Here is a 21661-nt window from a genome sequence, read left to right on the forward strand (position 1 = left end):
TGTTATCCATGAATATTATCAATATCAATTTGAATCAAAATCTTTTGGATTTTGGAGAAATCTGTTTTATGTTTTTGGGTATTTGTGTTGCGTTAAGATTGCGATTAACCCAACAAATTGCAGCATTTTAAGTTCTTGCTACTGATGAAATACAATTTTTAATTAAAATTTTAAATTTTGATGACAAGCCGTTAAATCACTGTGCATCTTATATGGTATCAATTAATTTTCAATTGAACATACAACTTTGTTTTGAAATGTTATATTTTTTGAATAATTAGGAATTCAAAACCTTTATTAACCTGAATACTTTTTTTTCAAAAACTTAACCAAGATTGATCTGCTGCTGCACCTGGTTGTTCCTCATTTGCCCCCAGGGCTGCCAGGTGATGGGTGCCAACGGCTCCAGCGGCTTAATGGTGAATAGCGGCGGGAAGGTGTTGAACTGACCACAGGATGAGCCGCTGCACTGCGTCTGCGATTGGTAGCCATTGCCCGACTGACTCTGGCTTTGGCTCTGGGTTCCATCCTCGGAGGTCTGGGTCTGGCAGCCGGGACCGGTTTGCGTCTGGCTCTGGAAGCCAACGTCAGAGATCTGGATGCCACCGCCATTATTGCATTCCACGGGTGCCGCCTGTTGGAGATTACGAAAAGGGGGTTACGGTTACTCGATTGTCACCAACCCGGTCTCATTTTCATTTCCATTTTCAATTTCATTTTCATTACATTCAGACCGGATAGCACGCACAATCCGGCGAGCAAAACAGCAAATGCGACGACTGCCACGCATTGGCCTTCCATGTTGAATGTTGAATGGTGAATGCTGAATGCGGAATGGGTAATGTTTAATGGTCCGAGAACAAAATTCGACTGAGCACAAGCCAGTGTGTGTGGGCACACTTTAAAGCGCCAACAGCCGCAAACCGGACAGATAATTGAATGTATCGCCGATAAGGCCAACTCCGATTGAATATTTATGCCCGCTCGCCAATCGAATTGGCGATTGTCTGCTTCTATTCTCCAAGTGTAGGTAAAAAACTTTCCGTTGATGCTGCTTGTGGGCAACTCATCAGTCTGTTCCTAAATCTTGTGCCAGAAATAACCGAATACTACACGAAAGTACATCTAAGAACATCTGTACTCCGTTGGGAAAAAATATAAAAAATACAACAGCTGTTTAGGATTTGCCTAAGTCAATAGGTTAACTCAAAATGGGTACACATTATAAACTAACTAAACATCTGAAACCAATGCTACTTTATTTAACTGAACACTTCGTTTTTACAATTACATCTGAACCAAAATTTATTATGTTAAGATTTCATTAGCAATGTTTGCAGTGTAAAACCAAGCTACTGTGAATTTGGCAATATAATTTAATTTGTTTTCCTTTGTTTTGGTTTAAATATTTACTGAACCATACAAGGTTTTATCACCATGGAGAATATGTTGAAGTTTCGAATGCCAACTACTCAAAGGCCAAAGAAGAAACCGCCTTCTGTGGTAGAGGTAGTTTGAGGAGCTGATGAGGATGTGGCGGTAGTGGTGGGCACTCCATTCTTGAGGCAATTGTCCAGCAGATCGTAGGTGGCAGCAGTATCCCGGACGTAGTTGTTCTGCGTTGTGTTGGTGCACTGGTACTCGGTGGCCTGGATGGCTTGGATGCCCGAACTCAAGGAGGTGGCCGAACTGGCAGCGTTGCTGGCCAGGTTGTAGATCACAGAGACGTCATTATCAGCCTTAAGGAATATTTAAAATTCAATTTTCCAATACTTTCACTATTTCATTGTAGATTTTCTTACAGCGTTGACGTAGCAGTTGAAGAAGTTGGCGGTATCAGTGTTGTTGTCGCAGGCGGTAAAGGCACTGCAGAGTGTTAAAACGTCGGACTGATAGGTCTTCTGCTGCTGCTCCGCCTGGGCGGTCAGATTGGCGGTCTGGGCATTGGCGGTGGTGATGCAGTCCTGATAGGAACTAGAGAAAGTGGCAGCCACTTGGTTCAGCATGGGCATGTATAGGTTGAAGCACTGCGTGGTCATATCCTCAGAAACAAATGTATCCAGGTTGCGAGCATGCACCAGATACTGATCCAAGGCACTCTGGACCTGGGTATTGGGCTTGGCCTGGAAACGGAAGTGGTTACTATCGTTAAACAAGCGGATGTGACGTATTGCTTACGTTGGCCGCCAAAACGCTGGCGATGATTAGCACGGTGCACAGAATATTCATGTTGACGGTTATTCCTTTACTGGGGCTACTGAAGACCAGGTCTAAATGTTTTATATACGCGTCTGGTCGGTAAAATGATGGATCCGTTTGACTAACTCGAAATTCGTGTGATTTTTTTGTTGCAAGTGAATTCCGATCAATTAGGTAGCATTAGGGCGTATGACCAGACGGCTCCAATCGATGAGTCAAGTCAAAGTGCGGATAACAATATAAGGTAGTCGACATGCACCTGTTCTTTGAACTTATCAAAGGTAATTCAACAGCTTAAGAGTTTACAATCCATGGAATTGATTGCTGTAACTATTGGGTCACAAAGCCCAAAAACTTAGCGAAATCTATTCTTATCAATGTGTCATATTCAAATATTGAATGAAGATATAAACTTTATATGTAATTTCAGAGGGTATTTTGATTTAAGTCAGAAGATTGTGACGCCATCAAAACCATACGATCATGTCAGAAAATTTATTAAAAATAATAAAAAAGTAATGTTTTCAATCGTAAATGCCTTGGTATTTTAAATATATATTCACAGCAAGGGTATATAAGCATCGGTTTGCCTAACCTGACTTCCTTTCTTGTTTTGAATAACATTTGCTTTTCGACAAAAAGTATGCAACATATGCCATTACAATCTATATTAAGATAGCAGTTGTGTTCAAATCCTATAATGTTAAGAAATTAAATAAAGTTGCATAAAATATTTAAGATGTATTATGATGGCTTAACATGCACCTTCCACTTTACATGCAATATGTAAAAACGTGTTTGCTCGTAAATCAACTATTTAAAAGCTTTTCAAGTTATGTAGAATTATTTTGTTCATTTGACTTTTTATAGGTACCAAATGAGCTACCAACTATTTAATGTGTTGTTATTCCCACAAAAAGCTTTCCATTCGTAACATACAAATTTTAAAAAATAATTTTAATTAAGTTTCTTTAAATTTACATAATGATTTCGACATATAAAATAATTTTATCTGTTCCTAAATAATGTTTAAAGGACACCTTTTATATCTTTTTTTCAAATGCTCATTTATTGCTTGCGATTACTTGAAGTTGTGACTTAAGAAGAGGCCGAAGTGCCGGGGGCGGCGGTGGTCGCCGGAGCAGCGGTTCCGGGTGCTGCGGTGGTCACAGCCACAGTGGTGTCAGCAGCGGTGGTGGACGATGCCACAACAGTGGTGCCATCAGTGACAGGAGCCCCGCTCGAGCTATCAACGGGGCTGGAGGAGGAGGGGGCGGCCGTGGAGGTGGTGGGCACTCCGTACTTCAGGCAGCTGTCCAACAGATCGTAAGTGGCAGCGGTATCCCGGACGTAGTCGCTCTCCGTGGTGTTGGTGCACTGGTACTCGGTGTCCTGGATGGCCTGAATGCCCATGCTCAGGGAGCTGGCCGAACTGGCGGCATTGGTGGCGATGCCGTAGATCACAGATACATCACTTTCGGCCTAAGGTAATAAAACGATTACATTTAGTTACTTATAAAGGATCCTCTAGCTTCAACTCACCGCATTGGCGTAGCATGTGAAGAAGTTGGTGGTGTCGTTGTCACTGTTGCAGGCGGTGAAGGCGCTGCAGAGGCTGGTGACCTCCGCCTTGTAGATCTTCTGCTGCTTGTCGGCCTCGGCGGTCAGATTGGCGGTCTCGGCATTGGCGGTGCTGATGCAGGCCTGGTAGGAAGTGGAGAAGGTGGCAGCCACTTCATTCAGCATGGGCAGATAGAGGTTGAAGCACTGGGTGGTCACATCCGCGGAAACGGTGGTATCCAAATTGCGGGCATGCACCAGATACTGGTCGAGGGCACTCTGCAGCTGCAGCTGAACATTGGGCTTGGCCTGCTCAGGAGAAAGCCAAACGGGTTATTGCCGGAATGGTGGCTGATATCAAATTATTTGTTACGTTGGCCGCCAGAACGCTGGCGAGGATTAGCACACTGCACAGAAGCTTCATGTTGGCGGTCGTGTTGTTGACGGCTCGATCTTTACTGTCGCTGCCAAGGAAGGGGTACAAAACCTTTATATACGTGTCCGGCGGTGCGAATGATTGATCCGTTTGCCCGAAATGATATTTTTGTGAATATTTTCCTGCTACCCAGCGTCGATCAATTAGGTAGCATTAATGCGTATGCGTAATGCCCAGACCCACAAATTGCTTTGCATGTGCATTCCCATTCGATGCCACACACGTGTATTCAGGGTCAAAAGCTGATAGTCGGAAGATAAGGTGGCCAGGAACCACCGGAAGGCCTAACTCGCGGTTCTTTGAACATATCAAAGGTAATTTAGGGGGCTTAGGGGTTTACGATCCGCAGAATCGATTGCTGTAACCAATTGGTTAATACAGCGCAAAATCTATTGAACCATTTCCCATTACTGTTTATCGAGTGACGTAATTAATTGCAAAGACCAACTTTCGCCGGAAAAGTTTTCCCTTTAGCTAAAAGTATGCAACACTTTTTGCTCATCATCGAAATGCAAAGTTTGGGAGCCACTGGATCTTTATTTGCAGACGAACCCCAGCGATAAGAAGCCTATAAACAAACCATACATCACTGTCAGATTACATTACCAACTTTCAGTAACTTGACGCGGAAATTTTGCTTCGATTTCCGTCAGTGTTTTATGGTCACCAGTGCCATGAAAACTGCTATCATTCTGCTTCTAGCCCTTAGGGTAAATAAGTAATATCCATTGTTATATTTCAATAATTCCAACTACATTTCTAGGCCTGTGCTGCTGAGCCTCCTCCCCGAACTCTCAACTCATTGTGCTCCTACTTAGATGATGGAAGGGAAACTGTTTCGAGTTTGGGCAACACCAAGAAGTGTTTTGCCCGTTACCTACCGGAACTGGAGAGTGAAGGGGCTACCTGGTCGCAAGAATATAATGCATGTCAAAAGAGTACCATTACCGAGCGGCTGTACTTGCTAACGGATGTCACTGGGGCTCAGGAGGAGATTCGAGAGGCTGCCCTGGACATCTCATCATACATTGATCAGTGTTTGGCCCTGACGGAGTCCCTGGACTTTTTCAACTGCTTTGCCAAAATGGTGAGTGGCTGTCCGTTGATTCGAGACCTTTTTAACCTTAGTTTTCCATTAGGCTAAGCTACAGTTGGCGAATGTCTACAGTATTTCATTTAATGCCACCGAGCAGGCTTTAATACTAAATAAGAAATTAAGTAGAATCGAAATGGAGCACTATCGCTGCACAAATCAAACCGAACAAAATTATGTGAAAGAAACCGATACAATCTTTCGATCCTTGGATCAGTGTCTGCTAAATGATACACATTGAATTGAACATTAATAAATATTTATTGTACTTCCATGTATAATAAAACTTATATGGACTTAATATATCGAAGACGGATCAGGCAATCAACAAATCCTAAAAGTTATATTCTTATCAGCAAATAATATCAATTCCTGGTAAACTATAGTGATTTAGCTTATATGATGGTGTTTATTCACCCTTAATCATTTTGTTTGTATAGTGACAGATAAGCGACGACTACTCGTTGTTAAGCTCATCGATTTCCGATCGACATTGAGTGAGTTCTCTGTGGGCCTGCCTTATGTCCTCCAAGTACTTTTTCTGGGCATCGAGGCCGCAAAGCAAAAGCGCCCGATGCACTGCATCATAATCCTCGTGTAGTCGTGTATAAGCACTCGTGGCATTGTAATTTATTTCGGTCAGAATGTCAAGGCTATGGATTCCCTAAAATCAAATGTATAATTTTGGACTTTAACATAATGAACTAGTTCGAAAACTTACGTTTTTATTGATGCACTGAAAGTACTCCAGATCGTCAACCAATGTGTCGCAGATTTGCATATTTTCGCACACCGCACTGGATCCCAACTCGATTTGGAGTCGCTCCAGTTCCACATCGACCTCTAGATTGATGATGGTCTCATTGGCATTCAGTTCGCACAGATCGTAGGAATCGGAGAAGACCAGCGAGGCGTTGGCACAGGCAATGGTGAACTCATCGTGGCATTCGTCTATCGTGATATCCGGTTCGGGGGTGAGCAAATCCGGTACCTCAGCAGCCACCGAGAAACCCAAAAATAGGGCAAACAATATTATGGTATGTATCCCGTAGAGGCGACAACGGGTCTCCGTTCTTAAAAATCGACGTAGTGCTTCCATTTGGTCGCCGGTCTCGAATGCCTTCAAGAACCAACGAAAACGCTCAAGTGCCGAGCGACTAATTGATCATTTCCTAATAACTCGTTTCTACCCCATTCGGTTTTATTGACCAGCCCGAAGGCCAGTTATTTATGAGAGGTTCAGGTGTACCACTTATCTTCAGACGTGCACAATGATTGTCAGTGTCGTCCGGTGGATCGCAGCTTTCTGATCTAAGAGTAGTGGCAAACACCAGTAGTCAATAATGTGGCGCTTGTTTGGTTGGACAGGCGAGATAAAGCTCATTACTCCGTCATCTATCAGAGATAAGATTACTCCCAGCGTCGCACTCAAGAGGATTAATCCACTAGGCAACCCACTTGATTGAATATATTTGGAATTCAAAACAAAAAGTATGCATACAGTTTCTATATATTTAATAAAAGTTTTAATCTACTAGTAAAACAATTTGTTGATATTTTCTGAGCCCCTTTTGCAGAAATCCTGCGCTTACAATCCCTGCTTACAATTGAAATCGAATCCAAAAGTATTCTACGCTTTATCGGCAGGAAAATTTATTAGGGTTTTTACATTTTCCCATTGAATGCAATAAATAATTCAAAATTCCTCAAGATTAGAAGAAGCGCTTAAACAGGTTCCAAGATCTCCTCTGACCGAGACGCAAGGATCTGTCGATATCTTCCTCAGGTGAACGCTCGGAAGTGGAAGCGGCTTCGGTAGTGCTCTCTGGAGTACTGGACACTGGAGATTCAGTAGTCGTAGTAGTCGATGGAGCTACAGGAGTAGTGGACACTGGAGCTTCAGTTGTCGTAGTAGTCGATGGAGCTACAGGAGTAGTGGACACTGGAGCGTCAGTAGTCGTAGTAGTCGATGGAGCTACAGGAGTAGTGGACACTGGAGCCTCAGTAGTCGTAGTAGACGATGGAGCTACAGGAGTAGTGGACACTGGAGCTTCAGTAGTCGTAGTAGTCGATGGAGCTACAGGAGTAGTGGACACTGGAGCTTCAGTAGTCGTAATAGTCGATGGAGCTACAGGAGTAGTGGACACTGGAGCTTCAGTAGTCGATGGAGCAACAGGAGTAGTGGAGACTGGAGCGTCAGTAGTCGTAGTAGTTGATGGAGCTACAGGAGTAGTGGACACTGGAGCTTCAGTAGTCGTAATAGTCGATGGAGCTACAGGAGTAGTGGACACTGGAGCTTCAGTAGTCGATGGAGCAACAGGAGTAGTGGACACTGGAGCTTCAGTAGTCGTAATAGTCGATGGAGCTACAGGAGTAGTGGACACTGGAGCTTCAGTAGTCGATGGAGCTACAGGAGTAGTGGACACTGGAGCTTCAGTAGTCGTAGTTGTCGATGGAGCTACAGGAGTAGTGGACACTGGAGCTTCAGTAGTCGTAGTAGTCGATGGAGCTTCAGGAGTAGTGGACACTGGAGCTTCAGTAGTCGTAGTTGTCGATGGAGCTACAGGAGTAGTGGACACTGGAGCTTCAGTAGTCGTAGTAGTCGATGGAGCTTCAGGAGTAGTGGACACTGGAGCTTCAGTAGTCGTAGTAGTCGATGGAACCACAGGAGTAGTGGAAACAGTCGGTTGGGGGGAAGTCTCGCCTCCCTTTAAGCACATCGTCAGATTCTCGTCGCACGCGTCCATGTCGTGGGCGTAATCCAAGCGAGCTGAATCCACACAGTCGGTAAGATCGGTCTCGATCACTTGGTACTTGGCACTGATGCGATTGAAGTCCAGGCTGGAGTCACTGTTCAGGGTGAACATAACCTTGTAGCTGTCGGAGGACTAAAAGATATTGCATGTTACTATTTATATTTCCTTAATGATAGACTCTCAGTCTTTATAAAGCACTTAAGCTCTCGTCTGATAATACGAATGAATTTATGACAATGGCACGTTTTTTTAATGCGCTCTAATCGAGCAATAAACCATACGAATGAAAATCTAGACCAGTGTGTTGGCAAATATCATTTTAAAGAGCTATTCATTATAATCGTTAGTGCTTGAAGGGGTAGATCATCTTTTAAAGATCTCGAGTGAATTAAATTAGTGACTTATTATTCTTACGGCATTGCGGTAGCAATCGAAGAAATGCAGGCCATCAACAAGGGTATCGCACTGGGTCAGACTGGAGCACATTTGGTTGGTGCGATCCAGAAGGGCTTCGCGCTCCGAGGCGCTCTCCTTAGTGAGCTCATCCCGACCAGTTTGTGCGGTCCTCAGACATCCGGTGTACTGTAGGTTGTACCTCATGATCACGTTGGTCTGGTCCTCCATGTAGTGGGTGAAGCAGTCATTGACCAGGTTCGATTCATCCCGTACCTCCGGAGCGCCCATTAAAGTGCGAACGGCGAACTGTTGGCGAGCCAACATGGAGACTAGGTCGGCGGGATGTTTCGGAACCAGGGCAAAGCCACTGGTGGCCAATAGCAGGCACAGGGCAACAGCGAACATCATTTTTAGTATGCCCACTTAACTAACCGACTTAACGGATCTCAAATACGTACTGAATGCTACTGGCTTTTGGTTCATATTTTTATAGCTCTCTTCTATCATAATTTTCGGTAGTTGAAACTGTCATCGAGAAATCTTTAATCATGCTGATTAAAAGCTAATTAAGTTGCTATCGTGTTCTTAAAATCGGCCATGATTCCTTCCGATTTAATTTTTAATAAGTTTTTCTATGACCCAAACATCCATAAATAGCCTTGCTATCTGGCATTGGTAATGGCTAGTATAGTTGGTAGCTTATCGGCTGACCGTTTATAATTGATTTGCCAGAGTTTGGTTAGTCAAGTGGTGGGTAACACTGTACTTTGGCGCCTCAACGAGGACTATAGCCTGATAGCTTGATAAGTGGGTTACACAATGAATCACACGGTTCTTTTCTTCAAGTTTTTTATTCTGTATTCGCTTATATGAAGTTAAATTTTTATTTACCCTATGGAAAAACACTTGTTCTTTTTATTTTCGAATAAATTAAGTATATATTTAATATTTATTTAAGTTTTATTCGTTTATACTGTTATTTAAAATTAACAAGATCGCTTAGTGATTTTTGAACCAAGCCCGTAGATTCTTTAGAATCTTCTGGAGGTCATTGCTGTTCTGAGAGGAGAGGGATTTCAAGTCCTCCTCAGGCGGCGCTTCCTTTTCACCACTACTTGTTGTGGATTCCGTGGAAACAGATGAGGAATCAGTAGAGGATTCGGTGGAAGCGGAGGAGGAGTCTGTCGACGAATCAGTGGAGGATTCGGTTGACACGGAGGAAGAATCAGTCGAGGAATCCGTGGAGGATTCAGTGGAGACGGAGGACGAATCGGTAGAAGATTCGGTGGAAGCGGAGGACGAATCAGTAGAGGATTCGGTGGAAGCGGATGACGAATCAGTCGAGGAATCGGTAGAAGATTCGGTGGAAACGGAGGACGAATCAGTAGAGGATTCGGTGGAAGCGGATGAGGAATCAGTCGAGGAATCGGTGGAAGCGGAGGACGAATCAGTAGAGGATTCGGTGGAAGCGGAGCTCGAATCAGTCGAGGAATCCGTAGAAGAGGCCTGGGTGCTTGTGGATTCCGATGGAATTGGAGCGCCAGCAATGCAATCACCCAAATCCGCGTAGAGCTGGCCGTATGCTTCTCCATAGGCCCTCTGGGTCTTGTTGGTGCACACCTCTTCCTTCACCTTGATGAGACGCACTTCCTCCTGCACAGCAGCTAGCAGCTCCGAAGCGTTAGCGGAGATGGTGAACATGGTTTTGGTATTGTTGGCACCCTGAAATGTAGAATAGTTAATTTAATCAAGCACCAACTAAATTTAGAATATGTATTTAGCCTAAAAATCATGTTTCTGGCAAAGTAAAAGTTTAGTTACTGTGGGATTTGGTAATCACTATTTAAAGTTAACAATTTAATTAGATTATATAATCACGTGTTTGACTAATAATTTTTTGTTCGACGCGAAAATAATTTGTAATTATCAATTTGGGAGTCAACTTATCAAAAGTCAACTTACGGCTTCACTGTAGCAGCTGAAGTAATCTATGGCAGATTCTATTGCACTACATGCGGTAAGGGCATTGCAGGAAGTCTTGGCGGAGTTATCAATGTCATTTCGTTCTTCCTTGGTGTTGTCGTTGATCTGTGCCACCTCTTCAATAGCTTTATTCACACACGCGTTTACATCAGCCCTGTAGGTCTCCACAACTTCGTTAAGCAGGGGAAGATAATAATTCATGCAATCAAAGGTATGTGATTCATCGTTGCCGAGATCACGTGATTGTATCAGGAACTGCACCAGGTTCTGGTGCGGATTATTAAGTTGCAGGGGCGGATACGCCACGGCCTGACTTAGGCCAATGGCCAAAAGGATAGTGCACAACTTGACTAGCATTTTATAAAGAGCCAACACTTGTTCTATTACAGTTCGCGTTTAAGCTGTTCCAGCGATCGAATCGTACTTATTGGATCCCACCTAGCACCTGCAGTATTTATAGGCGTCGCGATTGAGTGGTCCATAAAATAATATTCCTGCCTTGGTTTCCATTAAAAACCGCATGTTATTGCCATGTTATTGGACAGCTTTAGTCTATCACTCGAGCTATCTCAAAAACCGGGCCGTAGTTATCAGTCTTATCGGTTTTATAACCATCACATTATTGGGTCCCACCCGGCAAATCCAGTTCAAGGGTTTCCTTCACCCCGCTCCCAAAATTTTTATTCACCTAGATCAGCATTCGATCGAAGTCTATACTTCCCAGAATTGATCTTCATACGCAATTTGCCGAGTTTGCTAAAAAAAAAATAGGAAGCAAATAGCTAAGAATTTAAGGCCTAAATGATCTAATCTAGTTCGAGTGTTTATAGTGCGAGGATACACGTGTAGTCTATATGTCTGTCATGCAGTTCGATTCTTGGAATATTCACAAACCACTTGAAGGTATCGGAGATAGCCCGAAACAATCATATCATTAAATGTTATTGGTGAAAATAAGTAATTGCGACAAGTCCTTCGACTTGGCTAAAAGTAAACAAGTAGTAAACAAGTAGCTAGGGCTGAGTGTAACGAACTGGGAAGTTACAAATATAGAAAGCGGCTTTTAGGATTTCCCAATCGTTATCAATTAATTTCTGAGCCTATATATTACTTGATTTTGGTATAATTACTATGACTAATGACCGAACAATATACACTTCAAGCTTATCAAAATCGCTTGTCGGTCACTTACAAGCAACACAATAATTACATTTGAAAAAGTTGAATGACTCACTTGACCCGTTATTGTTGTCCAAAATAAAAATCTATAGTCGAGATGGTTGGCCAAGATTAAAGCCGTCTTCATTGCATACCTCTGCATAATTATCAGAGCCCAGTGGAGTGAAGATGCCATCAGGAATACAGGAGCTGCCGTAGCAAGGACAACTTCTAATTTGCATATCTTAATTGCGTGTTCTTCTTTGAGTGTGTGTGTGTTTCGGGTATCGCAATGCCAACCAACCAGTAGGCAGGCTGCAAGGAAGCCAAGGATACCTCCCAGGATACTGGGACTTGCCAAGTTATTGGCTTTATTTTGGCAAAGTGAAATCTCCCCTTTGCACAGCGCTTCTAATTTGTTTTAATTGCAGTGACAACAAGGCCGCCGCCGGCAGCTGCACAAATAATAACACCACATGCAATTAAAATTGAATAAAAAACACCGCTAGGAAAATGGCTCTGATGTTTATTTAACTGTTACCGCTACCTTAAAGTGTCCCGTCCTAGATTTCCTTTTTCCTCGCCCATTTTGTTTGTCCTGCCCGGGGTAAAGATTTCCCAGGCTGATTTACATGTTTGTCCTTCCATCCCCCGCCAACGACCCCCTTCAAAGCCCGTGTCCTGCGGATCTTTGATAAACTTGGACTGATGGCAAATGCAAAAAGTTTTATTTGCATCGCATCAGGTTGGTTTCCTACTCGGTTTTCCACCTAGATCGGTCCGTTAATTAAGTAAGTTGCAATGGGTTTTAGTTTCTCGTTTGAGTTCCCAGATTGACTTCATCACTTGATTCCATCTGTTTGGTTTGAAGATTGGAGCCAGTCCTTAAGCCATTGCCATTTCTCAAAGGCCCTAGGCCTGTTTTTCAATTGCATCCGAAGTTTACTGAAAACCGGTAAAAGCCATTCAGACGAAGATAAGAGTATTCTTGGCAAATAAATTATTCTAGCTTGGAATTTAAAATGGCGATTTAAACTGGCGTTTAGTATCAACCCATTTAAAATATAGTTGTAAGTTAGGAGTATAGTTTTAAAATCTCATTTTAATTGTAAGATATGCCACAAACTTTTCATTAAACTTTAGCTATGTTAAAGCCCACTTTATTAATTGCTCAATATTAATATTGTCGTTATGCAATGTTCCTGTTTAGTTTATTGGTATTGACCCTTATATTGCTCAACTCTTAAACAATATGTTTGAAAATATGTTCTAGTCTTCTTGGGAATCGGTGCCGGCTGTTGCCACTGCTCTTTTCAACGGGACTAAAATGCGCTACTGTCGATGGAGAACTCGTTGTTGAGGAAATCGGTGCGGATGAGCTGGCGGTGGAAGGAGATGGGGTGGTGGTAGAAGGAGATGGGGTGGTGGTAGAAGGAGATGGGGTGGTGGTAGAAGGAGATGGGGTGGTGGTAGAAGGAGATGGGGTGGTGGTAGAAGGAGATGGGGTGGTGGTAGAAGCAGATCCGGTGGTGGTAACAGTGGGGGTGGCGGCGGTGGTGCTGGTGCTGCTGCTGCTTGCGGTGGTGCTTCTCTCCGGCACAGGAATCTCACCGTTCAGGCACTTCTGAAGATCTTCGGAGGACTCGCTGGAGCGGATCTCATAGCTTCTGGACGATGCTGAGCGGCATTGGTCACGGGTGAACACCAGTGTCTCGACCTCCTGACGCAGTGTAACGACCGAGACCGAAGCATTGGATGCCACACTGGACAACTGTTTGGAATTTTTCGGACCCTGAAAATTAATTTGAATATTTTGTTAATTTTAGAAAATAAGAGATTTAGAAAATAAGAGATAATTGTAAAAAATCAAAACACTAATAACTTACCTCAGTGGAGTAGCAGGACAGGGCATTTTCGCTGTTATTCTGCTTATCGCAGTCCAACAGGAACATGCAGGACTCGAAGGTGGAGTTGCTGAGGTCCCAGACAACGGGATTGTACTGTTCTAGGACCTGTTCATAACCGCCATCAAACTTATCGAGGCACAGATTGTACTCATCCACATATTCCGCATATTCGGTTTCGAATAGGTCATAATAGTAGTCGAAACATTCTTTGGACAGTTGTGGGTTATTACGCTGTACTTCACTGGTGGCGCTCATTATCTCAAGAATTCGCGAAGGACCAGAGATGAGGTTGGGATTCGCGATGCAGGAGCCGATGGCAACGGTGGCCAGCAGGATAGCGACGAGATGTGACTGCATGTTGCTCGTTGTGAGGTTCGTTTGAAACTTGCTTCTAACTGGCTACTGGCCAAAGTATTTATGCCAAGTCTGTGGGTGCCACAGACTTAGCGATCGCTGGGGCTTTTCTCCTATCTTGATGCAGATAAGACGTATCAGTACGGCAATCACCCTACGCACCGAACTTGGGCTACTTTCATTTCCTTGAAGAATCTGTAAACAATCAGACGTCGACAAAATGGCTGTGGGTATCTGTTTTAAGACGTTCCATTTTAAATCGGTCATTGATTCGAGGAATGAATGTAAATCTAATAATATACGAGTTTTTAATGCGAAAATTCCTCTGATATCATTATTATTCGGCACTTGCCGCAGTCGGGTTTCCATAACCGAGATTATAACCATCAAAAAGCACCTTGATTGGGAATGACTAAGTCTAAAAGGCGACAGATTTGGTCCGTGAAAAGTAAGAAGGGAACTCCCAAGAAAATAAGGCATCAAAATTGTAGAATTTTTTCTTCATCTAAATTTATTGACTTTATTTTTCTAAAATTAATTTTATAACGACTTGGGAATTACGTTATTTAACTTTTTATATAGTAAGATTGATTTATGCATCAAAGTTTCCAATACTTAATAAATAATAGTAATAAAAAATTATTTTATTTTATTTTTAATATTACTATCCAAAACAATTTAATAATTTAATATCCAAAATAAAATAATACTGGTAATACTGCTAATACTGAAAATTAAATATGTCAGGATAAAATTAAGTAAATTGATGAAGCGAACGATCACATATCACGTGAATGGCATAAACAAACAAAATGTTTATCGGATTATACAAACTTGACGTTTAAATTCCCAAAAGTTCGAAATATTTTATTTTTTTTTTTGTCCATCGCCATTTGGGTTTTCGCTACTCATTAGTAAGGTTGTGATGGCACCCAACCCATGAGTTATTACCAATTTTTAACTAAATTACCAAGTTCATAAAACGAGATATATTTTAATCTTTACTTGAGCATTCTTTATCTCAACGGGTATCTTGTTGACACCGATTTTATTTACTATTATTAAATGTCAATTAATTTATTTGTGCCACATTAATCATTTCGAGCACCATGCCTCTTATCATCCCACAGCTCCACTGTCTGGTTTGGAGTGTGTGTGGTTGGGAAACAGCAACGGGTGAAATTCCTACGACTTTTAATTTAGCTGGCTATGACCGTTCCAAGAATTCGATTGATATGGTTTTTTAATTCCTTTGCCACACAGGATTGACCAATTGTATTTGCTCTTGAGATTATGAATAATGCACAAAATAATTGAATATTGCCTCATTTCTAAAGATACAATTCATTGTTTACCGAATAACAAAATTCGTAATGAATATTTGCAATATAAATAGATAATTACAGTTTATGAAGTCTTAAATTTTTTCACAACGAAGTTAATAATTGAATTGGCCAAATTTTTTAAGTTGAACACTAACGTGCCACGGGGCGTATGATTAATTTTATTTACCTGCCATTGCAGGTATGCAGTTCGTCAGCTGTCGCTGGCTCTTCTCCTTGCTGAGCTGCATACTAAGCAGTCCTTTTGGAGCAACTGTTCTGCAACGGAAATAGGAACACTGGAAAAAATGTTGTATGCTTTAATAAGTATTGAAGTATTAGGACTTCAGAAGAAAAGAGTTGAATCAAGGTAGATACTACTACCTATATGAAGAAGTAATATTTAATATAAGTTACTGGTAAATTACCAAAACCAAAAATTGATTACAGGGCAGTTCAATTGGCCTTAGGAAAGTGCCCAAATGGTAGTCGTAATATTTTTCGCCCTGTGGATCGACTGGCCCGAGGGTTCATTTCCACTCAGAGCTGTCAGGACGAAATGAAGTCGAGTAGCGTCAGCCGGCTTTCGGTTCCCTTCAGTTCCTCAGAGTTTCGTTGAATGGGGAGAAACAGCCGCTGATGGATTGTCAGTGGAGGGACGAGCTGTTAAATGGCGCACAAATAAGTGTAATTGTTTTGTAAATAGCCCCGTAGTAAAACAATTTCCAATGCCACTCCGCGTCTGCTTCCTGTCAGCCGGCTGGTTGGTTGGTTGGTTGGTAACTCACTCGTCTGCCTTGCACTTGAGTCACCCCAAAGAAAAATCACCTGGCGTATTACCTATAATTTAATTTATAACTCCCACTTTTTAGCACTGTCAACAAGAAGACATTCGTTCTACGGCGATACGGAACCAAAGAACGCATTGCCAAAATGACTTATTAACTATTACTAGCCATAAATAGCTAAAGTGTCCAGGAAACTTGATAAGATGACTATCAAAGTCACATCTAATCAAATACAATGGTTTCCAATCAACGGGGGTTCCTTAATAAAAGATTCAAAAAATCGAAAATATCAATAACTTTACAATCAGCTTGGTGCGGAAAGAGGAAGTAGGCATCAAAATGATTATTAACCTATTAGTTAAATGCTATTTTTAAAACTCGCTTTACAGGGTTTTGTTAGCTGTTATTGTTAATAACTACTTTAGTTGCTACTGTAGTACATTTCATTGCATTTTAAACATAAATCTGTACTTAGACATGTTGTACTTGTTGATTCAACATTTGCAGACTATTTCAGTTGAGACAGATATAAATGCATTTTATTGAAGCTGCAATAAAACTAAGTTGATTTATTTTATACATTTTCTTATACAAGCCAATGGAAACAATACATGCTAATACCCACAAATGTCGAACATACGACATAGAAAATGTCGGCACGGAAACGACGACAGTCGTGCTTATCGAGAAGACGACATGTATACGTCATCAAATGTAGATAAGAAACTTTTCCTTTGGCCCAATAATAAAAGGTGATAACGAACGATTTTGTGGATCGCAATTATCAGGTGGTAATTAAAAAGCGTATATAGGTTTGCCCTTTCATATTTGCACTGAAACCACCACCGACATGGAAAGCTAATGAACAATTTCATTTAATATAGTGTTCGATTAATTTTACAAGCACTCCGCCACATAACGTATACGCACTGATGTCACTGTCCATTATTACGGCTATTATTATCATTATTATTATAAACTAGGAACACTGCAATAACAGAGCCGGATTTTACGATTGCCATAACAAGAAGCGATGGCAATTAAAGGAGACGCACGCTATATATATACACAATGATATAAATATCCATCCACAGCAGCCATAAAGTTGCGAACGGGACACGCTGTAACTTTATGGTTAGCGCGTGAAATTCAATTAAAAGCCATGTTCGATATTAGCTACAATAGCTGCAGGATATCTACATAGATATACGTTGGATGGCCGAGCGTGGCCGAGTCATAAACGAAACTTATTGAATAAAATTGAAGGGCAGCAAATAGACAGGCAGTCGGCGGTGGCAATGGCAGTGGCAATCAGCCGCCAAAACCCCGATAAGCGTGTTTCCGTGTAAATGCCGGGAGTTGGGTAAAGTGAATAGAGAGTTAAGTATATGGAATAGTTTTGTGTGATTTATGCCAGCAGAACGAACAGTACCAACAGTACCATCGGCTTTTCGGTGGGCGCTTAATTGCCCGTGGATGCGGCACCCAATGTGGCTGGGAATGCGGCGGTGGATGTGCGTCACTATCCATAATGATTATACGCTGATAACACCAGTCGGCAGCTTATATCACACGCATGCAGTATAAGTTGTATAACTGACAAGCTGCAGTCCCGAAATTAATTAAACCAGAGCCACCACACGGATGTGGTAATAATAGAAATGTACTTGTCCTTGTCCTTGGTCGTGGCTACCTCGTGGAATGCACTCGAATTTCACTGGGTCATGGTGAAGTAACCATTCCCAGTAAAACGCAATCTAATTAAAAATTTTCCAAGCCGCTGCAAAATGCATATAGCATACACCGTACATACCGCGTTGTATGCTGAAATAATAATTTTTAATTGCAAAATGCTGGTGAAAATAAAGCTATTCAACTAAACCCGTTATGCATTCGGTGCACAAAAAGGTGAAAACAGAAACAGAAGTTTGTGGAAAAACAGAGATCTGCATAAATAAATATAGAAACGTGGAGAAGAAACCGCAAAGCATGACCGCAGAATATATACATACACAAAAGCTGCAAAACTTGTGGCCACTATTTGATAAACTTTAAGATGTCAAAGTGCCGAGGAGCCAGGAAACGGAAACAGGCAGTGAAAAGGCGACTGACAAACTTATGGACCAAGTAAATGTCCGAAAATGAAATGAAATGAGTGAGGAGCGAAATAGTCGAAAAGAAACAAAAAGCACAGGCATTACGTAGAAGTCAACAATGGCGGCAAGTTGGCCAACAGCAGATGAGGACTTTGCATAAAAAATGCTATTCTCGAGAAACTCAGAAAAAATTGCGCTCAGACTGGGCTATATCAGGGAAGCAGACTGAATGAGGGTAGACCAAGCCAAACAAATGTAAAGTTTATTAGATCTTAAGTGAAGGCAGCGAGGGAGTGGCAGAGGGTCAGTAATGGCACAACGTCACATGGCCATCTGCAGAATGCAATAAAAGGGCTTAACCCAAAAGCAAACGCTTAGCAAATATGTGAAGCAGCTATGAAAAATGCTAAGTTCATCCGGAAAGAAATGACACGAGAGGAAAACTGCATCTTCCAACATTTGCTCGGTTTTTAAATTCAACAAGTCCCATTTTATTGCACACCCATATTTCAAGCTTAATAATAAAACAAAGCTTAATATACTTAAATTGTTTAATTATTCTTATATTTGAAAGATTTAAGAAGTTATGGCTGAACAGTTTATTAGGGTGTATGCAAAAATGGCAGAAAAACACGATGGCAGACGAAATCTGTCATTTCATTTGGCATTTCCATGATTTTCGCTTGAAAAGGCGGAAAAAGAATTTGTACGGATTATGAGCAGAGTCACCCGGTGCTTCAGCTGTCTTAACAGCGGATTAACATTTTATGTATCGATGCTAATTGAACTGAACTGTATTCTTTCTTTTCTCTTCTCTTGTAATTTTGCGGTCATAGCGATCAGACGTGATTTTTGTATATGAAGAAATAAATGAAGTTAAATAGTGTATATATGATTCTTATTTGCGAACCCCATTACAATGATGTCAAAGCAGTGAGGCATCACAACTATTCATTGGTGGCCCATGAGGGGAACCTTGCTCATAAGAATCATAATTAATAATTGCTAAAAGCTGTTTGGCAATTTTATCTTCGTGGTCGGCTTCATCCAGATAAATCACCGTGCCTACGTTTTCTATCGCGCTCGCTCTCATCACGACAGAGCAGTATACGCAAACATTCGCGCTCGCTCTCATCACGACAGAGCTAAGTCCCGTTGCCCTTCGATTCCGTTAGATTTGCCGGAATCTCTGCCAACTCAAAAAAACAAGACGTCAAAGAAGAACACCGATAACATACGAGCATTTGTGCATATTACATACAGTGGAGCAAAGTCAGTATAAACAATGTCGAAATTTGATCAACTGGTGCGAGTTCAAACTGACCGCATTGAGTCTTTGAAGCGCTTGTTTAGTAATGTGAAAAAAGACTCGAGTGCGCGGAAAACGGAAATATATTTCGAAAAACGTTTGAATCAAATCGACGAGTTTAACAAAGAATTTCATCAGGCGCATCACACACTTATATGCATGGCAGACTACGAAGAAAGTGTGTATAAGCAACAAAATACAATCAGCCAATTCGAAGACCTAGGCATGGAAGTTTACTGTTTCGTGGCCGAAGAAAAGAAACGAATTTATCCAGGCACAGTGACGCACAACGAATCAGCTAACTCTACAATAACAACACATGTAGAGGAAGTACGGATACCACTGCCAAAATTACCAGTTCCGAAATTCTCTGGCAACTGCGCGGACTGGCCAAGTTTTCATGATGCATTTTTACGCTTAATTCACAATAATGAGCGTCTGGATAAGATTCAAAGGTTCCATTTTTTAAAGGAAGCATTACCAGTAGGCCTGGACAACGACATTCGCCAAATCGCTTTAACTGAAGCAAACTATGAAGTCGCTTGGACCACACTTCTACAACGATATAACAACCCACGAATTGTGTTCGCCAGCCACATGAACATGCTCTACAACTTACCGAATCTTTCGAAAGAAAAATCTGCTGACATACGGTCTATGGTTAGTACAGTCAACGTCTGCATTGCCGCTTGCAATACCGTCAAGGCGCCACTACAGGGAGGAGATTTTTGGCTGACTCATTATCTAACAACCAAACTACCCAAAGACACTCACACAGCTTGGGAGCATCATCTGGGCAGCAAGATTGACGTTCCTTCATACAAAGATCTGCAACAGTTCCTCAATGATCGACTTGTTACGTTAGACGCTATTGAAAGCCGTAACGCGTGCAGCGGCATGAAACAGTCAAATGAAACTTCAGACGGTACTAAACGCGTGCGTGTGCACAGCGCCCACACCAGGTCGGGTGCTTCCGCGTCCGCTTGCTATCATTGTGGCAACTTACACATACTTCGAAGATGTCCGCAATTTCTTTCAATGGATTGCTACCAACGGAAGGAAGTGGCCAGCAAGGCAAAATTGTGTTTAAATTGCCTGGGAAAATCGCACACACAAGCAAGCTGCCCCAGCAACAAGAATTGTCTTCATTGTGGTCAACGTCATCACACTATGTTACATTTTCCAGCAACACAGCCAACGCTGATACCCTCCTCGACATCATGCCAAAGTTCAGCAGCCAGTTCAGATGCCAAGCCGACTCTACAGTGCATGTCAACTACAACTTCATCTATGACTCATCGAAAGGTACTACTAGCAACAGCTCGGGTTGTACTCAGTAACACACAGACAGGATGCCAGGCCACGGTAAACGCGCTTCTTGACCAAGGATCGGAAGCAACTATCATTTCGGAGCATGCTGTACAGTCTCTCCAGCTCTCCCGAAGCACCACTCGCACTTCAATCACCGGAGTCGGTCAAGATTCAGGACGACGCTGCAAATTCATCGTAAGTTGTTCGGTGCAAACAGCAACTAACCCAAATTTCTCGTTAAAGGTCGACGATGCTTATGTTTTGAACACGTTGACATCACACATGCCAAGTCAAAGTTTTCCAGCAGGAAACTGGAGTCATATCCATGGTCTCATGCTCGCAGACCCCTATTATTATAGATCCAAGCGAATCGATATCATTTTTGGAGCCGACCTTATGGCACAACTCTTGTTACCTGGAACTAAGATTGGCTTGCCAAACGAACCCATAGCGCAGAATACTCAACTCGGATGGGTTCTGTTAGGCAATGTTGGCAACACGCATATTACACGCCACATTCGATGTAATCATGCCATAATAAACTCCGAAGAGCTGCTTAAGGTATTTTGCGAGGTAGAATCAGTTCCAGAACGCCCAAAGCTCTCCAAAGAAGATCAATGGTGCGAGTCTTTCTTTAAGCAGACCCATCAACGTCAACCAGACGGCAGTTATCAAGTCCGTTTGCCATTCAAGAGGAACTTTGACCCCAGTATGACGCTCGGAAAATCTCATCAGATCGCCCTGAACAGATATCTTCAACTCGAAAGGCGCCTTCAACGGGACCCAGACAAATGGATCAGATATTGCAAAGGAATTGAAGAATATTTTCAACTAGGTCAAATCACGTTGGCAGAGACGAGCGAAAACTCAACCATAACCACGGATTCCTACGGTCGGCATGTTGCATCATGCGTGCTACCACATCATGCAGTTTTCAAAGAAGAAAGCCTCACCACAAAACAACGTATCGTTTTTGACGCATCGGCCCGGACC

General features: G+C 42.2%; 8 protein-coding genes across 9 annotated transcripts; 1 reads left to right on the plus strand and 7 right to left on the minus strand.

Annotated features, from left to right (window-relative positions):
- Positions 1 to 246: 246 nt before the first annotated feature.
- Positions 247 to 872, minus strand: LOC6609718. Its single transcript, XM_002034339.2, has 2 exons — positions 727 to 872; positions 247 to 634 (listed from the first exon to the last, which is right to left on the minus strand). The coding sequence occupies exons 1-2, from the start codon at positions 799 to 801 to the stop codon at positions 326 to 328; spliced, it is 384 nt and encodes a 127-aa protein (XP_002034375.1). The 5' UTR covers positions 802 to 872; the 3' UTR covers positions 247 to 325.
- A 415-nt stretch (positions 873 to 1287) lies between these two features.
- Positions 1288 to 2285, minus strand: LOC6609719. The gene is made up of 3 exons (XM_002034340.2): positions 2179 to 2285; positions 1803 to 2123; positions 1288 to 1739 (listed from the first exon to the last, which is right to left on the minus strand). Exons 1-3 carry the CDS (start codon positions 2227 to 2229, stop codon positions 1473 to 1475), a joined length of 639 nt encoding a protein of 212 aa, XP_002034376.1. The 5' UTR covers positions 2230 to 2285; the 3' UTR covers positions 1288 to 1472.
- A 964-nt stretch (positions 2286 to 3249) lies between these two features.
- On the minus strand, positions 3250 to 4242 carry LOC6609720 (nuclear pore complex protein NUP62). Its single transcript, XM_002034341.2, has 3 exons — positions 4133 to 4242; positions 3742 to 4068; positions 3250 to 3681 (listed from the first exon to the last, which is right to left on the minus strand). The coding sequence occupies exons 1-3, from the start codon at positions 4181 to 4183 to the stop codon at positions 3298 to 3300; spliced, it is 762 nt and encodes a 253-aa protein (XP_002034377.1). The 5' UTR covers positions 4184 to 4242; the 3' UTR covers positions 3250 to 3297.
- A 569-nt stretch (positions 4243 to 4811) lies between these two features.
- LOC6609721 lies at positions 4812 to 5702 on the plus strand. The gene is made up of 3 exons (XM_002034342.2): positions 4812 to 4905; positions 4959 to 5282; positions 5335 to 5702. The coding sequence occupies exons 1-3, from the start codon at positions 4855 to 4857 to the stop codon at positions 5527 to 5529; spliced, it is 570 nt and encodes a 189-aa protein (XP_002034378.1). The 5' UTR covers positions 4812 to 4854; the 3' UTR covers positions 5530 to 5702.
- LOC6609722 lies at positions 5531 to 6595 on the minus strand. 2 transcript variants are annotated; one of them, XM_002034343.2, is made up of 2 exons: positions 6010 to 6592; positions 5531 to 5952 (listed from the first exon to the last, which is right to left on the minus strand). In XM_002034343.2, exons 1-2 carry the CDS (start codon positions 6385 to 6387, stop codon positions 5746 to 5748), a joined length of 585 nt encoding a protein of 194 aa, XP_002034379.1. In that variant the 5' UTR covers positions 6388 to 6592; the 3' UTR covers positions 5531 to 5745. The 2 variants fall into 2 exon arrangements, with proteins under 2 accessions (XP_002034379.1, XP_032570812.1); XM_032714921.1 differs by having other exon boundaries at positions 5869 to 5941; positions 6010 to 6595.
- Positions 6596 to 6916: 321 nt separating this feature from the next.
- On the minus strand, positions 6917 to 8896 carry LOC6609723 (mucin-2). The gene is made up of 2 exons (XM_002034344.2): positions 8459 to 8896; positions 6917 to 8176 (listed from the first exon to the last, which is right to left on the minus strand). The coding sequence occupies exons 1-2, from the start codon at positions 8846 to 8848 to the stop codon at positions 7001 to 7003; spliced, it is 1566 nt and encodes a 521-aa protein (XP_002034380.2). The 5' UTR covers positions 8849 to 8896; the 3' UTR covers positions 6917 to 7000.
- Positions 8897 to 9381: 485 nt separating this feature from the next.
- Positions 9382 to 10855, minus strand: LOC6609724 (suppressor protein SRP40). The gene is made up of 2 exons (XM_002034345.2): positions 10403 to 10855; positions 9382 to 10162 (listed from the first exon to the last, which is right to left on the minus strand). The coding sequence occupies exons 1-2, from the start codon at positions 10778 to 10780 to the stop codon at positions 9440 to 9442; spliced, it is 1101 nt and encodes a 366-aa protein (XP_002034381.1). The 5' UTR covers positions 10781 to 10855; the 3' UTR covers positions 9382 to 9439.
- A 1852-nt stretch (positions 10856 to 12707) lies between these two features.
- Positions 12708 to 13886, minus strand: LOC6609725 (putative protein TPRXL). Its single transcript, XM_032714920.1, has 2 exons — positions 13468 to 13886; positions 12708 to 13373 (listed from the first exon to the last, which is right to left on the minus strand). Exons 1-2 carry the CDS (start codon positions 13843 to 13845, stop codon positions 12825 to 12827), a joined length of 927 nt encoding a protein of 308 aa, XP_032570811.1. The 5' UTR covers positions 13846 to 13886; the 3' UTR covers positions 12708 to 12824.
- Positions 13887 to 21661: the final 7775 nt, after the last annotated feature.

This window comes from Drosophila sechellia, chromosome 2R, assembly GCF_004382195.2.
Source record: "Drosophila sechellia strain sech25 chromosome 2R, ASM438219v1, whole genome shotgun sequence".
In the NCBI taxonomy this organism is placed as follows: Eukaryota; Metazoa; Arthropoda; class Insecta; order Diptera; family Drosophilidae; genus Drosophila; species Drosophila sechellia.